The sequence below is a fragment of the Falco peregrinus genome, chromosome 7, assembly GCF_023634155.1.
Source record: "Falco peregrinus isolate bFalPer1 chromosome 7, bFalPer1.pri, whole genome shotgun sequence".
Taxonomy (NCBI): Eukaryota; Metazoa; Chordata; class Aves; order Falconiformes; family Falconidae; genus Falco; species Falco peregrinus.
The window spans coordinates 42,686,241-42,701,982 of NC_073727.1; the positions used below are offsets into that span (position 1 = coordinate 42,686,241).

The 15,742-nt window shown below is 38.9% G+C and overlaps 1 protein-coding gene across 2 annotated transcripts in view; it reads right to left on the reverse strand.

Annotated features, from left to right (window-relative positions):
• Positions 1–15,742, reverse strand: part of SNX9 (sorting nexin 9) — a 63,539-nt gene that overhangs the window by 22,759 nt on the left and 25,038 nt on the right. The window contains exons 5-9 of one of the 2 annotated variants that reach the window (XM_055809889.1): positions 4,882–5,065; positions 3,982–4,132; positions 2,425–2,509; positions 1,434–1,559; positions 1,020–1,137 (exon numbers count right to left, since the gene is read on the reverse strand). In XM_055809889.1, coding sequence (XP_055665864.1) covers positions 1,020–1,137; positions 1,434–1,559; positions 2,425–2,509; positions 3,982–4,132; positions 4,882–5,065 — 664 coding nt within the window. Of the gene's footprint in view, positions 1–1,019; positions 1,138–1,433; positions 1,560–2,424; positions 2,510–3,981; positions 4,136–4,881; positions 5,066–15,742 lie in introns of both variants that reach the window. The other variant, XM_055809887.1, reaches the window with a different exon arrangement.

Genomic DNA, 15,742 nt, shown 5'->3' on the forward strand with positions numbered 1-15,742 from the left:
CAGTTTCCTCGGCATTTATCCCAGCATCTGCATCAATGCTTAGCTTTCTTCAAATGCAGCAGAGCTGCTGCATATTCAGTGATGCCCGCAGCCACATGGTTGGTGACTTGCCAGTTTTCGTATGTTTGTTTTTGGCTGGTTGTCTTAAAGACTGTACAAAAATCTTACCAGAAAGCACATAAGTGGAAATAGGCTGAAGTAATGCATTTTCCTGCTATACAGGTGCCATTCTTTTCTTCATGTGCACTTGAAAGGAAACCAGAGAGTACAGAAAATGCACAGGCACTGCCATATGCAATTGCTGAACTCATCAGCATTCAAAGGGTCCAATCCCACTTTTCATCAAGTCAGAAGAAAATACCTTCATAAGCTTCAGAAAGTTTGGTCAAGATAAACTGCCATCAGAACAGAGCAGAACGTTATACAAATGAAAGATGCTTTCCAAATTGTGGGAAAACAAGTAACAACAGAAATAGCTTCAATGTTTTACTTGTGAGCAAAAAACCAGTTTGTCAGGGGATGCTCCCTTTCCTCCAGGAGCTTTGAATAAAATATAACACATTTACAATCAAAAGCAAAAGAAAACCAACCAACCAAAAAACCCCAAAACATATACACCCAATCCAAAAAAACCCAAACCACAAAAGCAAAAACACCCACCCACCCAAAACCCCTCAAAGACATTGCTCCAAACAATCAGCAAACACAGAACATAAGTCTCTCCAATAAACGTACTCTTCTGTAGTGACTAGGGTGGGGGGTTTTGTTCGTTTTCAATTACTTTTTTTTTTTTAAAATCACTAGACTAGATAATTAAACCCGAGTTCTGAAATGATGCTCTTAGTGCTGATATTTCATTATCAATGGGCCATCACAACTCATCATAGTTGCGAGTGGTGAGAGGTTGGGGTTTTTTTGATACTTCCTTTAAAATAATAGGAAAACCAGTAAGAAATAACCTTGCAAAAAAGCGATCTCCTTGTTTCCCATCCCTTGAATTCAAAACTGGGAATAATCACCTGTTACTTGCTTGTCTGGAAGAGAAGGTATTGGAATGGCTAATCCAAATTTAACCAGGAGACGCTCATACAACCAGTCAAAGTGCTTGTATCTGTGGTTGACAGACCGATTAGTGTTCTGCAAGAGAAAGACAACTCTGAACTTTGACAGGCATCTACAGACAGTGACATGAAATAAGTGTGAACAGACTAGCAAATACGTGGAATGTAAATAAAAGTTATGCTTTAAAGCCTTGACTCTAATTACAGAAGAACTTTAAATGCTAGAACAAAGTAACTCTTTGGAGAGAAAAAGAGTGTGACAACTGCTACTTACTTTTACAACCCTGTTACCAAGTCACACAAGCTGCATTATTTATATGTACAAATGACCCATATTTGAGAGACAGAAGATCCTGTTTCAGATACACTTACAGTGCAGGTCAGCTGATATTCAATGTAGCTCTTGAGACCATACATCTTAGAACCTTTTTTGGGATCTGCCACCACACAGTCAAAAGTAGAGGTAGGATAAACCCACATTGGGCCATAATCACCAATCTGTAAAAAATTGCAAATATCATCTTTAAATATATCATGTTGTACCAGCTGCAATCAAGATGACAAATACTTTCTTCACTTGAAGGTTTCCATTATTTTCAGCGAGGGATTGATAGTGAGGAAATAGAGGGTTTTCTTGCAACTAAAGATGACTGACCACAGTTGTGTTTATGTTCTGTATTTTAAAATTTTTCACAAATAGCAAAGGACTGTTGAATTCTAGAAATTGCTACTTCAACCACATTTTACTAGAACAGCATATATCCAGAAGGGTTTGGTTTTTACATCAGAAGATGACCTGACCATCATGACTGAATATTGCAAACCTTTAAAAATGTAGCTCCTACATATTAGATAACTAATACAACAGTGTAATGTATCTAGATAGTTATGTGCTGTGTCTCCCAATCCCCAAAAAGCTTATTTTCATGATGGCAAGTAATGCAGATCCAGCATGACAAAAAAATTACTGAAAGTAATAATTATTTAAAAAACCCCAATAATCAGCACACTTCAAAGAAAGGAGTTAAGACTGGACCCTGAAAAATCCCTCAATGATACGTGACTGAAATGTAGTCTACCACAACTTCAAGATACTTAAATGGTACGCAGTTTTATTATGACAGTAATATTTATAATTATATGTTCAGTTATCAGTTTCTTCTGACCCAAAGACATATAGCAACCCCGAGCCTAAAAGTTACATTGGAGAAAATGGGATGGATGGGGATGACTAGAAATAAACAAGAAAAACCGCCAAAAGCAAACTCACAAAAAAACCAACAACCACCCCACAAGAAACACCCAATCCCAAAACAAACCACACCACCCACACGCAAAAACTACAGACACACTCCCAACTTACAATTATGGGAATTTTCTCTTTGGGTTTTGCTAGCTGCTTTGCCAACAGATACTGCTCCATCCCAGGTTTTGCAAATCCAGGAAATCTAACAATAAAATAAAGTAATAAATTTATTCTGTATTTTCCTTTCTGTGACATATGCAGAATTACCTGCCACTATATGAAACAACCCTTAGAATTTCTCAAGTACAGAAAAGAATTTGTGTGGATTACTTTACCAACCAACAGTTTGTCTTGAAAAAGCAGGAAAGTTCTAGCTACTACATCTAGCTTTTATTTATGTAACACAGGCCCCTTTTTCCACGGCGAAGTAGCTATTTGTGCTCTGCAGTCCACCAGAGTCCACATTAACAGGAAGACACAGAGTAACATCAGTCACCCCTCTGCCGTCCACCCTCTCTGGAAACGTGCACACACACACACACAGATGCCCATGCACACCATCCTGCCATTTCAGATTATGAGAATTCAATCATCTAGAAGAATGACAAACTGCAGATTTATGAAGTGCTTCTAAACATGAGTTACGCTAAATACTTTATCCACCAATTAGAAAGCAAGCCACAAAAAAATTACTGTTACGTCCTTGAAGTCTGCATAAAAAGTCTTATCAAAAGCAAATGGTCATCCTCCTCCTAATTAGAAAGGATACTTAGCCCTTGAAGAACTGCCAACCTACTGCCTGCTTGCAGAAACACGAGTAAAGCAGGACTTAGTTCACAGGTAAGCTCTCAAGGTATGTTTATGCTGGTTGTACTGAATGGGTTTGTAACAAGTCAATGCTACAATGATGCAGAGGTACTCTTGTAAAACTGGCCAAAGCCTCCACCCATGAACAAAATTAACAACTGGTCATGCAGAAACAGTTGATTTTAGTTACATACCCAGGGAGACTATTATTCTACAATCTTTTTCTACTCTGCTTTCATTCACTTAAAGATTACCACACAGCAGCTTCTCCGAGTAACAGCAGTTTTAGAATAAACAAACATGAAGTTGTAACATAAGATAATGCTAGTATAACCCTGACAAAGCTTCATGCTACTGTGGTATTTTTATCTAAAAAAAAAAAATAAAAATTAAGCTTTGTGTGGTATAAGAATCAACGTGGGTGGTGTACAACCACAGGACAGCAGAACTTTTCCCCACTGCTAGCAACTAAAATTGCTCACAAACTCTGGGGCAGCATCTCTGATCAGTCTCGCTGTATGAACAAGTCATCAATCACCTTTCATTTTCACTGAGCACACATAGTGTTAAAGACAGTTCAATTGTAAAGACCGGTTCAGAAGTTCAGACCTTGTAAAAGTGTCATTTGCCTGTATAACACTTCCAAAAATTATACAGCTTTGTCGTGTACTTTCAAGCTTTCATGAATCCGTGTTCTCTGATCGCACAGGGAGAATGCTGAACTACAAATCCATCTCCACTTATACCCAAAAAAATGTAATTTTTACATTGCATATTTCAAGAAGGTTGAACGGTGACACATTTACACATCCTGACAAATTCCAATTCTTTTCAATATATACATATTTGCCCTGCATTTTCCATTACTTGTTAAGTGGTAACTTCATAGCAGCTCCACGAGAATTTCCACGCTGGAGCCCCCCAGGCTCTGATGCCTCAGTCTCCTTGTAACCAAGATAAGATGGTGAAGCTGACTTTGGGTCATCCCAGTCATCATCCCAATCATCATCATCAGCAGCTGCTGAAATACAGGAGGGGGCAGGGAAAGGAAAATTTAAATATTTTCTCTTTAAAACCCAAAGCAACTACCTCAGCACTCAAACACAGATAATCTACAAGGTAAACATTAAGATCTAGTTCAGCCTTCTGTGTTATTATCCTTATGAATCCTCCTCAATTACCACTATCCCCATCAAATACAACCTGCAAAATACTACACTAGAAATCCATTGAGGGGAAAAAAAAAAAGAAAGAGATACTGGTGAGTTAAGATTAATTCAATAGTGTTCCATATTCACAGACTCCAGGTTAGCATTCCCCAGTTATAAGTCTTCCTCTTAATTCAAGCTTTTACTACAAAAAGTTAGAGAAGCCATCTGAAAGGCTAACCACTTCATAAAATTAAGAATTTGAGACAACTTCAGGCCTGAGGGCACAAATTCAAGGGTGTTTAAAAGTTCCAGTTATGCAAAATGAACAACATCCCTGAAAACAGATGATGTATGCACAAGACTGACTTGCCAGATTTCCATACAATTTTGAGGCGTCCGTTACTGTGGATCTGATTTTTAAAATTTTGTTTTATTTTAAAAAAACCAATTATTTTAGTATCCAGTTTACCCACATGGCAACGTATTACTAAGAAACTGGCTTTGTTTTGTTTTTTTTAAACAAGCCTCGTTCTAGAGTTATGAAAGATTAAGCAATTCTTACCTGCACTGTCCACCTACTGTAACTTACTCAAAAATAAGAGCAGTATTAACACACCTGGTCCTTGATATGCCTGTGGATGACCAAATGCTGCTGCTGCCTCCCAGTTATTTGAAGCACTGTTTCTCTGGCCAGCCGCACCTTCAGGTTTTGTTGCCCAGCTGTCAACAGCATTCCCATTATCCCAGTTTCCAGACTTCCCAACATTCCAGCTGGACCAAGGATCACTGGCATTGTTTGCCTATATTGTATAAAAACAAAAGTAAAGAAGAAATAAGCAACGACCATGTACTTTGTTCTTGAAATCTTTGATCTCCTGCTGATAGGCTATGAGTTTGCATTCAGCACTGAACTTGTCCCGACGTAGGAGCAGCTGCTAAACCTTGCATTTCCAGCTATGCAACTCTTAAATGCACCTGGAAGAACTGATCAGCTTTCCAGCAATGAGGCACCAGTACGTACTAGTAAGTGTTGCATCTCCTCAGGGAAATTAAACTATTTGTTCTAACAGCATTAGCAAGCATTCTTACCAGTGATAATTATTTTACACCAACACTGTAAGTATGGTGCATATGAACTATTAATTACATAAAGCCATGGACTAATTAGCACATTTAAAACAAACTCAAAAGTCAAGGATTAGATTTTTTCAAACGTTTATTTTATCAAATCAGATTAGTGCCTTTTATTAAAGCAAATCATAAGTTGTCTACCCGCACCATCACTATTGGTGTGACAGCCAGGGAGTTAAGGGCCAGCAACTTACTTAGCTTCCCTGTCAGAGCTTAACTCATTCACAGTGACGACAAGGGAAGAAAACCAACATCTGCCAGGGAACAGCTGGCATCTCCCTGTAGACTATTCTCAGCATAAGCTTCTGGTGAAGGTAACCAGACATAACCTTGTGCTGATGCTGCTGTGGAGGCGGAAACCTCAGTGAAAGCGTGTAGAGCTGATGTGTCTCTAACTACTGCATCTATTTGTCAAGTTCATCTGTTGATAAATTGGATTAATAGCTTAGCATCCTGTTCAGCTCCTTGATTTTAACACTACACTTCTAAAAAAGTTGACTAGTTAAGTGCAGCCTACTCCAGACACTTACTGCAGAGATTAGCTGCAGAAAGAAAAAACACGCACACACAAGTCAAACCCCACACACCCAAAGTGTAGGAGGAAAAAGGAAGAGAAGGGGAAGGAAAGCAGAAAAAGCCTACAAAGCTTGGATTGTTCAGCAGAGGGAGAAACTGAGCTTTGTAAAAGGAAGTCTCAAAACCTACGGAGCCAGTGTATTGTTTCTATCACAAAGCAGCATATCAGAGAAGGGATACCCAATATAAATTAATTGCTATTAGGCTATAACTTTTACATGAATCTTAGAACCTTTGCCAGTACAGAAAGTTTAATAAAACTCACATTAAAGCCAAATTATTCTCTGCAAAAATGTTGCATAAGTGTGTTTCTTACACAAAATACAAAGAAAAAAAAAGTTCAGCTACTCCACATTCCATTTTTCTCCACTAGAAATTCTCTCATTTCAACTTTGAGATACTACTTAGGAATAAGAGCTCTCACTTCAATTTTTCCTAAAATAAAGTCAACTGACAGTTAGATTTCACAGACAGTATCAAACCTTTAAGACTTGAAAATGCTGTTGATATCATATAATACCTGTTCCTCAGGTACAGAATCTCCAGCATCTGGAAATTAAGACCAAGTCTCCAAGCTGAGGGGAAATCACCATTCAGAAAACTCACAAGTCAGTGGGTCTTTAGGAACCGTGGACAGATTCTATATTGATAGTTTGGGGTATTTTCTTTAAGGATGAAACTGATGCAAGAAACTGATACTACTCCCGAGGGGTGCGGTATCATGGAGGACTGATTCTTGGATAGCTGATACACAGTCCTACTCAGTAATTACAAAGAAGTTGCTAGTAGCTTAAACCAGCCTGCTCTTCCTATGATGTTCACCTGATATGGGTTTATATAAAGTGAAATAACCATACATGACATCAGTCAGGTTGATTATCTTTGCTAAATGAACACACATACACTGGGACCCAAACACATGGAAAAGCACGCCTACTCTAACATAACTTTGAGCACCTAGAAAAGACTATTTTGCATAGTATTCATTTGCCTATACTTCTGCAATATATGTTGTGCTGATCACTGGCAACAGATGCCTAGAAGTGGGACGATTGCCAAAAGGCTGAGTAAAGTTTTCCTCTTCTCTGTAGTTCATGTGAAATCTGGTACGAGTGGGTGGTAAAGAAACCTTAAAATCTGCTGCAAAACAAGGGGGAGGCAATAATATTAACACTAGGTACAGTACTAAAAAAGGATTGTCAAGAGCAATCATCACCAAACTTGCAGATAGTTGCTGATATACACTAAATGCTGTACAGCAAGGGGGAATGGATTACTTAAATTGCCCTCTCAGATGCCTTATCTCTATGTACCTGTATGGAAGCACTACTCAAATCAGAAAATTTTACTTCTGAGGTGTCCAAGAAAGATCTGGGGTAGAGTTCTTGCTCCTAGATGTATTGCACACAGGCTTTAAAAGCTGTGGGATATGCTATTCCCACTCAGCTCCTTTCAGCCAAAGCATCCACGCTTCTTTCTGAAGCGCTGGAGAAGAAGGTAACAGATGGGTTAGGAATGAATTTATAGACAACACCTCTCAAAGAGCATTTGCAGGCCTTTTCATCTTTCTTCAGATGTTTGCCTACACACACATACACACTGTAGACACTAAGTGGTAGCCAAAAATCAGTAAATATGGAGAAGGGTTCAGGAATCAGGCTTGCCATCCTCAAGGTCCCATAGCACCATGGACAACCAAGTAAAGACACAGCAGTTACTAGAAGGGTGATCTCTGTTCCAGTCAGCAGTTCTGTGGATGTCAGCAGGTGAAAACTCCATACAGGAGCCATTCATGTGGCTTAGCTCTGGTTGAATAAACCCTGATTAAGCCAGCAAAGTATTTTGTAAGCGATTAAATTACATGTTCTCACACCTTTAGTTTTCCATAACCAAAATTGCTAATCCTCTGATCTCTTTTTAGTCAGCACAAAAAAGATGAAGAGTGCTTGCAAGAAGCTGTTCTTCAGTCAATACAACTTTATACAGCACACCTAATATCCAAATACGCAAGCAATCTCAGATGCAAGTGCACAAAAAGAAATGCCACACCACACAATTAAACTAATCAGTCTTCAAATACAACATTACATCTCTTTGCTCCTCAACGTAACATCAAACAAATACACTGAGAAATTCAGGGATAAAGTCCTTAGAGGCACTGATTTTCCCTTTTGTAGACTTATTACTGACTGGCTCACTCTTACTGTTCTAGGAGAAAAAAAAAACACAACAAAAAGGCTATTTGGGGAACAGAGGGAACACATTAGTAAATATTTTAAGAGTCTTCCATTAAGGGCAGATTCAAACTCACTATAGAAACAGATCATTAATGGTTGGGGGCTGGGGGAGAGGAAGAGAAGTCTAGCATGATTTTAAAGATCTAATAATAGTTGAAATGAGGAAAAAAATTGCACCACAACAGGAAAATTCGCAGCTTGGAGGTGGAATGTCAGTATCTTTACCAAATGAATCATGAATTAAACAGGAAGAAGTGACATCTTTGCTGTTTTCCAGAGAATCCAAAGTTATAGACAGTAAAGCTAAGCCAAGCCACTGAAGCATCTCTGCCCTGGTTAAATTGTTTTTGTTTGTTTGGGTGTTTTTTTTTAAACCTCCTGGCTAACTAAGTTGTTCTTGGCAGACTCCTTCCTCATATTAATGGATGCTCCTGATGGATGAATAGATCCATTCTACCCCTGAGGGACAAAAGTCAAAACCCAAAACAAACATGATATTCAGGTGCTAAAACTAAGTTGAGTAGCTAGAAAGATCTACATAACTGTGCCATCACAAATTACCACCTCTGATTGTAAGAAATACACCTTGAAATCTACTCTGAAAGAAGGAAGCCATGCTGATGCAGCGAGTAGAGAGTCTGATCAGACCAAGGGAAGCCCAGGACAGCCAAAGCTGTAATAAGAAGTGTATTGCTTTTCAAGAGGGGTTGAGAAGAGACAGAGAGCACAGAGGAATGACAGAAAATACAAGAAAAGTCATGGTGGCTCAGCTGAATAGCTCACAGGATTTCCATTTACTAATTCCCAATTCAGCTAAAAAAAAAAAAAAAAGCGCGCCACATTTGAGGTACAGAATGGTCTTTTAGAAAGACATGCAATTTAGATTTGAGCAAAGAATATGCAGTTATGGGACAAGGGGAGGGAAGACATATCTTTTGTCATCCTCACTGCTTAAAGGAAATTTTTAAATATAATTACAGTTTGCTTAGTTTCAACTTTCAGCTGCTAAATATCCTATACATGTTTATCCAATGGAGCTCTCAGGCTTTTGTTTTTGTTACTCACACCTGCACGTGTAAATGGTAATCAAGTCACCTCTTTATGTCCTTGTCTTCTCTTGAGCTGATTTCAATCCCTAATGGTTTCTTCTTGAAACACAGATGAGAAATTTCAGACAGTTTTCCAAGTAGCAGTCACAGCAATGCCAGAAATGGAAGAAAGACTCCCTGTTCCCCTCTGATTTTCTCTAGACATCCCAGGATCAGGCTACAAAGATAAACAAGGCTTTACCCTTCCTTTTTGGGAAAAAGCACTCGATTTTTGCTTGGGAACAGAGGACAGGGGATTCCCTTGTTGCCTCTTTTTTTGGAGGAGCAAGATTTGAAAAGTATTACTGGCTAAGGCTTTTCAGCTTACCACTTTCAATTACAAATGTCCATGATTCCTCCTTAAAATAAACGCTCAGTGAACAAAAAACAACCACCACCATCACCAGGAAGAAAATGCATGCTGCAGTAAGCCCCCTGCTGTGGTGAAGAGGCTCTTGCAAGGCATGCCACTATAAGCATGCAAGCAAGTAGAAACACTCATAGGAGGGCTGGTAAGATTATTACCATTACCAAGTCAATGCCAAACTACTAAAGCACAAGGCTACCTTATGAAATAAGTCAAATGAAAATAAACCTTTTAGAAAAAGAACATGCAACCACTGTAAATTGTGGAAAATTGGCTATTTTAACAGTCAGATTTTGCCTGAATGTATGGGTGCAGATGAAGGCAAGGAGTGATCACAGTACTAGTTTAATGACTTGCTGCCTGAGCCCTTGCATTCCACTGCAACACCGATGAAAAAAAGATCAAGACAACTCCGTAATTTGAACTGGTACAATCACTGTCATATGTTGGACAGTTACTTTTTAATATGCGAATGCGATGAATTTCAAAGCAAGCAAGCCACTGTTTCCAGTACTGTATGGAAGTCACTGCCTGGTACTTTGGTTAAATAAGAACTGGTCACAAATTGCTGTTACCAGTCTGAATGCAATATTGGGATTGAGATGGGAGCGGGGAGGGGCAGGGGGAAACAGTTACTTTCAAATTACATGTAACAATGGAGGATGTTATAGTATCATTATCTGTAACAGGAACCAGAAGTTACTAATAATGACAGCATAAATCACTAGGTATTTTTAAATTTTATTTTATTTTTACCTCTGGACAGTTCTAACCCACCAATTTTGTTTGTACTTCTTTTGCACTACACCCTTCTAGACATGACATGCACACAGAGAGACAACTTCGTATTTACTCTTACAAAGATCTACATTTAGCAGAGTTAAGGTTTATTAGTCAAGGAAGCAGTAACTTCCAAAATCCATAGACAATTGTAACTTCCATGTTGAACCTACCCGTGTATTTTATAAGGCAGTTTAGCATACTGGTTTAACAAGACTAACCGGATCAACCAAACATGAGTGAGTCACATTTCCTATGACAATACTTCTACTCTACTGCACACGCAGTAACGTCAGAGAATGGAAATGCCATTACAGGAATGCAATAACATACATGTCAAAATTTCCATGTAAGCAGAATAGCGCACTCAAGAGCACCATTTTTCTTCAGTCTTAGCATTTATAGCTGCTCATAGAAGTTTGGGGCTGGCAGTGGGGGTAATTATGGCATGCAAATTTAACAGTGACAATTTGCCTTTCCAGCACTAAGTTGCAGAGAGTGGAAAAGATATGAAGCAAAGCTCTGGCAACAGCTTCTTTAGTCTCCTCCTTATGCACATTCAACAACTTACATCTACATGCAGGGAAACCTAAGAGTTGCCTCAGCTCCTGCGCACCAAACTACATGTTTTCACTACTATTCATTCATCCTGCCTATACAGAAGTCCCAATTTTCTGAAGGGAAAGGGTTTTCTACAGAAAAGACGGTCCATTTATTTTCATATCCTTCAACAACTGTGAAGCAGCTTATCTTTCTTCTACTGAGAGAGAAACTACCCAGAATGATTTCATGCTTACCACTTGATAAAACAACACAAAGATGAGAGGTTTCTGTTAGCTGCTTCCTGTACCTGCTCATGGGGCCCTGCTGCTCTGCCCGTAACATAACTGAAAACACAAAACACGTGGATTCACTAATGTCACACTGGAATTGGCTGATAAATCTGCAGTTCACAAAAGTGTGAACTCTCAGGGTACTTTATCCAGAACTAAAAGCTGTACGGTCCTCTTCACACAGCAGACAGCAGCAATTAGAGGATCAGTGTCAAGAAAAGGGAACAAACTTCTCTACAAATGCAACTTATGGCCAGCTACAATGACTATTTTTGTATCTTAATTACTGTGAAGGCACATCTACAGCTCTTATGTCAACACAGCTGGCGATCCACTTCCACCTTGCAACACAGGCAGTACTCCATTTTAATTTCATTTATACATTTTTAATACCAGTTTTCTATTCTCGGAGGGGAGGAAACAAAGCGAGACTTCAAGCTCTAGAGGGAAGGGAGGAGAAACCATACAGACTAAAATATATAGTATACTGAAATGTATAGCATTTCTATCTTATGTTCAAACATACACGTTAGGATGTAAATAGCTGGACTACATGGCTAATTGTACATACAGTTTGTTTACAGCCCACTAATAAGTATACTGTACACATAAAATTTTAGCTTCTTAATTAAAGAGAACTAGTTTGGGTCCATATAGATGTAATTTGCATTTCATTTAGATGAAATCTAAAAAACTCAGATAAACACTATTGTTAAAATGGGAAGATGATAATTGTTCACAACTTTTGAAACATTTTAAATTAGATAAATGAAAACCCACCAGAAGCTGTGGTTTAGAATGGAGAGATCTTCGCTGTTAAAACAGCGGTTTCTGAACTTGGAACATGTGCAAAATAAATGCAAGTACATCTGTGAATTGACAAGAACTAGTTTTGATCACTGAAAAAAACCCACAGCCGGAGAAGACTACTCAGAACAAATTTTACATTAATGCTTATATTTCCATACATACTTTAATTATGAAGGCTCCAAACACCACCAAGCCAACACTGCTTGGTCAACTGCAATAAGAAACACTTTTTAAGTGTGAAACAGGGTATCTGTTGTTGCTACAGCCCCTGGAAGCAACTCGGTATCAAAGAACTACTACCAGAGAAATTCTGAGTTCAATATATATCAAGATGTTTATTTGGTTTAACCTGCCATAATTTATATCCCTTTCAGTGCCATTATCACCACTGTTATTCTAATACCAGAAGAGTTTACAGACAACTTACCTTAATTCATATAGGCAATTCTAACAAACAGAAAAAACATAAATGCTGATAGACTTACTCACTGGTTGTTCCAAATTGCAGTCTAAAATTTGCACCCTGCATTGTGGCTCAGAGGAACAGTGGATTGACAGAGAAGAAAGACTTTCCATTCCCCTTGCTTCCTCTGTCCAAGGATTACAACATCAAAACAGCATGAGACCCATACAAAAGCCATGCAACAGCCTCCATCTCTGGCAACTAAGGGCTACTGAAATTTTATTTTCTTGAATAATTTCTTAAAGGCTTTTCAGACATTAAACCACAAACGTTACAGGCAAATGCAACACTAAACTATCTACTTTTCTTCTGAGTGTAAAAATAGTCCCTTTGAGTAATTTTTTTCCCCTTGTTTGTGTATAATTAGCTTCATTGTTTCCTCTGATTGCTTCTATCTCCCCAATATCTTCTAAAGCTAGCTCTTTAAAAGAGCAGCTGGAAGCTTGACGCAGACAGCTATTGCTGGGACACTACTGATGCAAGGAACGAGTTGGGGAAGAACGAACTGCAAAGGGTCATGCAAAATTCTTCTTCATAAGTGCCTCTGTGCCCCTTTTCTACCGCCACTTTACATCTGTGGCAAACCCAGGTAAGGTACAACACCAAAGTGTTGCTGTGGTCATATCTTTCTCAACGAAGAAAAGGAAGTAAAAGCAGCTGCTTCTAGTTATTGCTTATTAATTACTTTTCAGGAGATTATTTACTGAACAATGTTAGAAAAGCACAGAGAGAGAGTAGGAAATATTTGAGCTGACAATGTTTTATTAATGCCAAAGTTATGGATTCCAGAGCAGGAAACCAAAAGCCTTGTTTGCCTGGAAAGCAACTAGATAAGATTTTGAGAGAGAGATACACGTGCACAGAAACTGATCTAGGAAAACTGTAATGATGTAGGGTTCTGTATTACATGCAGCATTGCTACTTAAGAAAAGCAGTCATCCTCCCAGATCTATCAAGCCATATGAAGATATGCGGGCAAAAATATACTGTATAAAGCTAAAAAAATATATTTGTTGGAATTTCATTCAAATATAACTGGTCTGGGATAGAGTAAATTTTCTTCAGAGTAGCTGGTATGGTGCTATGTTTTGGATCTGGAACCAAAACGCTGTTGATAACACAGGGATGTTTTAATTATTGCTGAACAGCGCTTGCATAGTGTCAAGGCTGCCTCTGTTTCTCACTCTGTCTTGCCAGCAAGTGGGCTGGGGGTGCACAAGAGGCTGGGAGGGGACACAGCCACAACAGCTGACCCAACTGACTGAAGGGATATTTCCTAACATATGACATTGTGCTCAGCAATAGGTGCTACAGGGAAGAAAGAAGAAGGAGATATGTTCAGTTACAGCATTTGTCTTCCCAAGTAACAGTCATGTGTGACAGAGCCCTGCTTTCCTGGAGATGGCTGAACACCAGCCTGCCAATGGGAAGTAGTGAATTAATTCCTTATTTTGCTTTGCTTGCATGCACAGCTTTTTTATTAAACTGCCTTTATCCCAACCCATGAGTTTTCAATATTTATACTTCTGATTGTCTCCCCCATCCCACTGCGGGGGGAAGTGAGCAAGTGGCTGGGTGGGGCTGAGCTGTCTACCAGGATTACACTACAAAACTGTGGTTTAACTGGTCTCAAAGAAAACCATAAACGACACACACCCCCACCCCACACCCCCATTTCAACTCAACCAGATCTATTTTTTTTAATAAGGCTCGGTACTGAAACACTATGCAACAACTTAGGGTTTTTACTTACTGTTAGAAGAAGAGAAGGAATTCTAAAAATTCAAACATCTTTTGACTTACTGGAATTGGGGAGCGAGAGTGTTGTGCGATTATGTGTATGTTAAAGTAACTTCTTCAATACAGCAGAAGTAAGAAAAATCGTGTTTAGATGTGCTTTTATAAAGTCATCTCCCCACCCCGTTACTATAAAATAGATAGCATAAAGTGTCAGCATTTAGGAATGCCGCTATTTCTTATTCAGCCACCAGACAACATCTATAAACGTTTTAATTCCCACTACTGTGCCACCTTCAGCATTGATTCTATTTACATTGACATAATTTGTTATTTTTCTTTGCTCTCCATAGCCTGAACACACAAGTTTCATTTAAGATGAAGTGCTTTGTATATTGACCTAGTCAGTTGTTAAAGCACTTGAAAAGAGTAAGTCAATTGCTTTCAACTGTGCATCTGAATATAGATCAAAGTGCCTGAGTGAACTCACATTAAACAATGTTAATGTTATAACCAAATACAGAAGAATACATCTAGGAAGAAGGGGCATACACACAAAGTTGAAGACTCTCTTCTTATAAGCAGTGGCTCTAAAAGAGAAGCCAGTATGCAGGGGATGAGCGACTCAGTATAACCTCCTGATGCAGTCTTACAGGAATCGGTGCAATCTTTCACTGTGTCAGGCTTTTCTACACCAGAACAGCAACATCAAACCTGTTTGACATCATGCAACGTACACAGGAGCAATGCACACATTTTACAGACAAGTCACAAGATCGAAGAGACTGCAAAAGAAAGCTTTTTTTGTGAGGGCAGGAAAAGTGTCTTACACTAGACAGACAAAACAAACAGAATTTCTTAATCAAGAGGACAACTGGCCATAGAAGTTTTGCAAGGAGAAAATACCACGCACTAGGGAGCTCTCTGATCTGGGAGAACATCCTAGCAGTTGAAAGTGGAAAACTAACAGATACATGCCAGAAGCTGAAGAAACAAGTCTTCAAATAAAGATCTGCAGTTTTTCTAGAAACTACATACAACCAAACAGCAGTTACTGAGCTCATTTAAAGAAAAAACAAACAACTTTGAGAAAACGCAATGAACTTACGAGATAAAATTCTGACCATGCAACAGGAGGGTTCTTGCTATGAAAAAAACAGGAAAACAAAAGACCCTGACACACCAGCCTAAGGAAATTTGCTTCCCTCACATCTTGTGTGGCCTTGGCTGCATCCAGGTGCACAGTCTCCTCCTCTCTCTCTCCCCTATTAATGTTAGCAATATAGTTTTACTATAATAGACTATGGTACAGTGGTTCCCCCAACAGTCTCACACAGCACTTGAAGGATAATAGAGAGGGGGACACATACAAGAGTAAGGCACCAACACAGATGAGTCCAGCTGTTTGCCTGAAGTTACTCCTTCCCAAACAGCTGCTATGACAAAACTGCAATT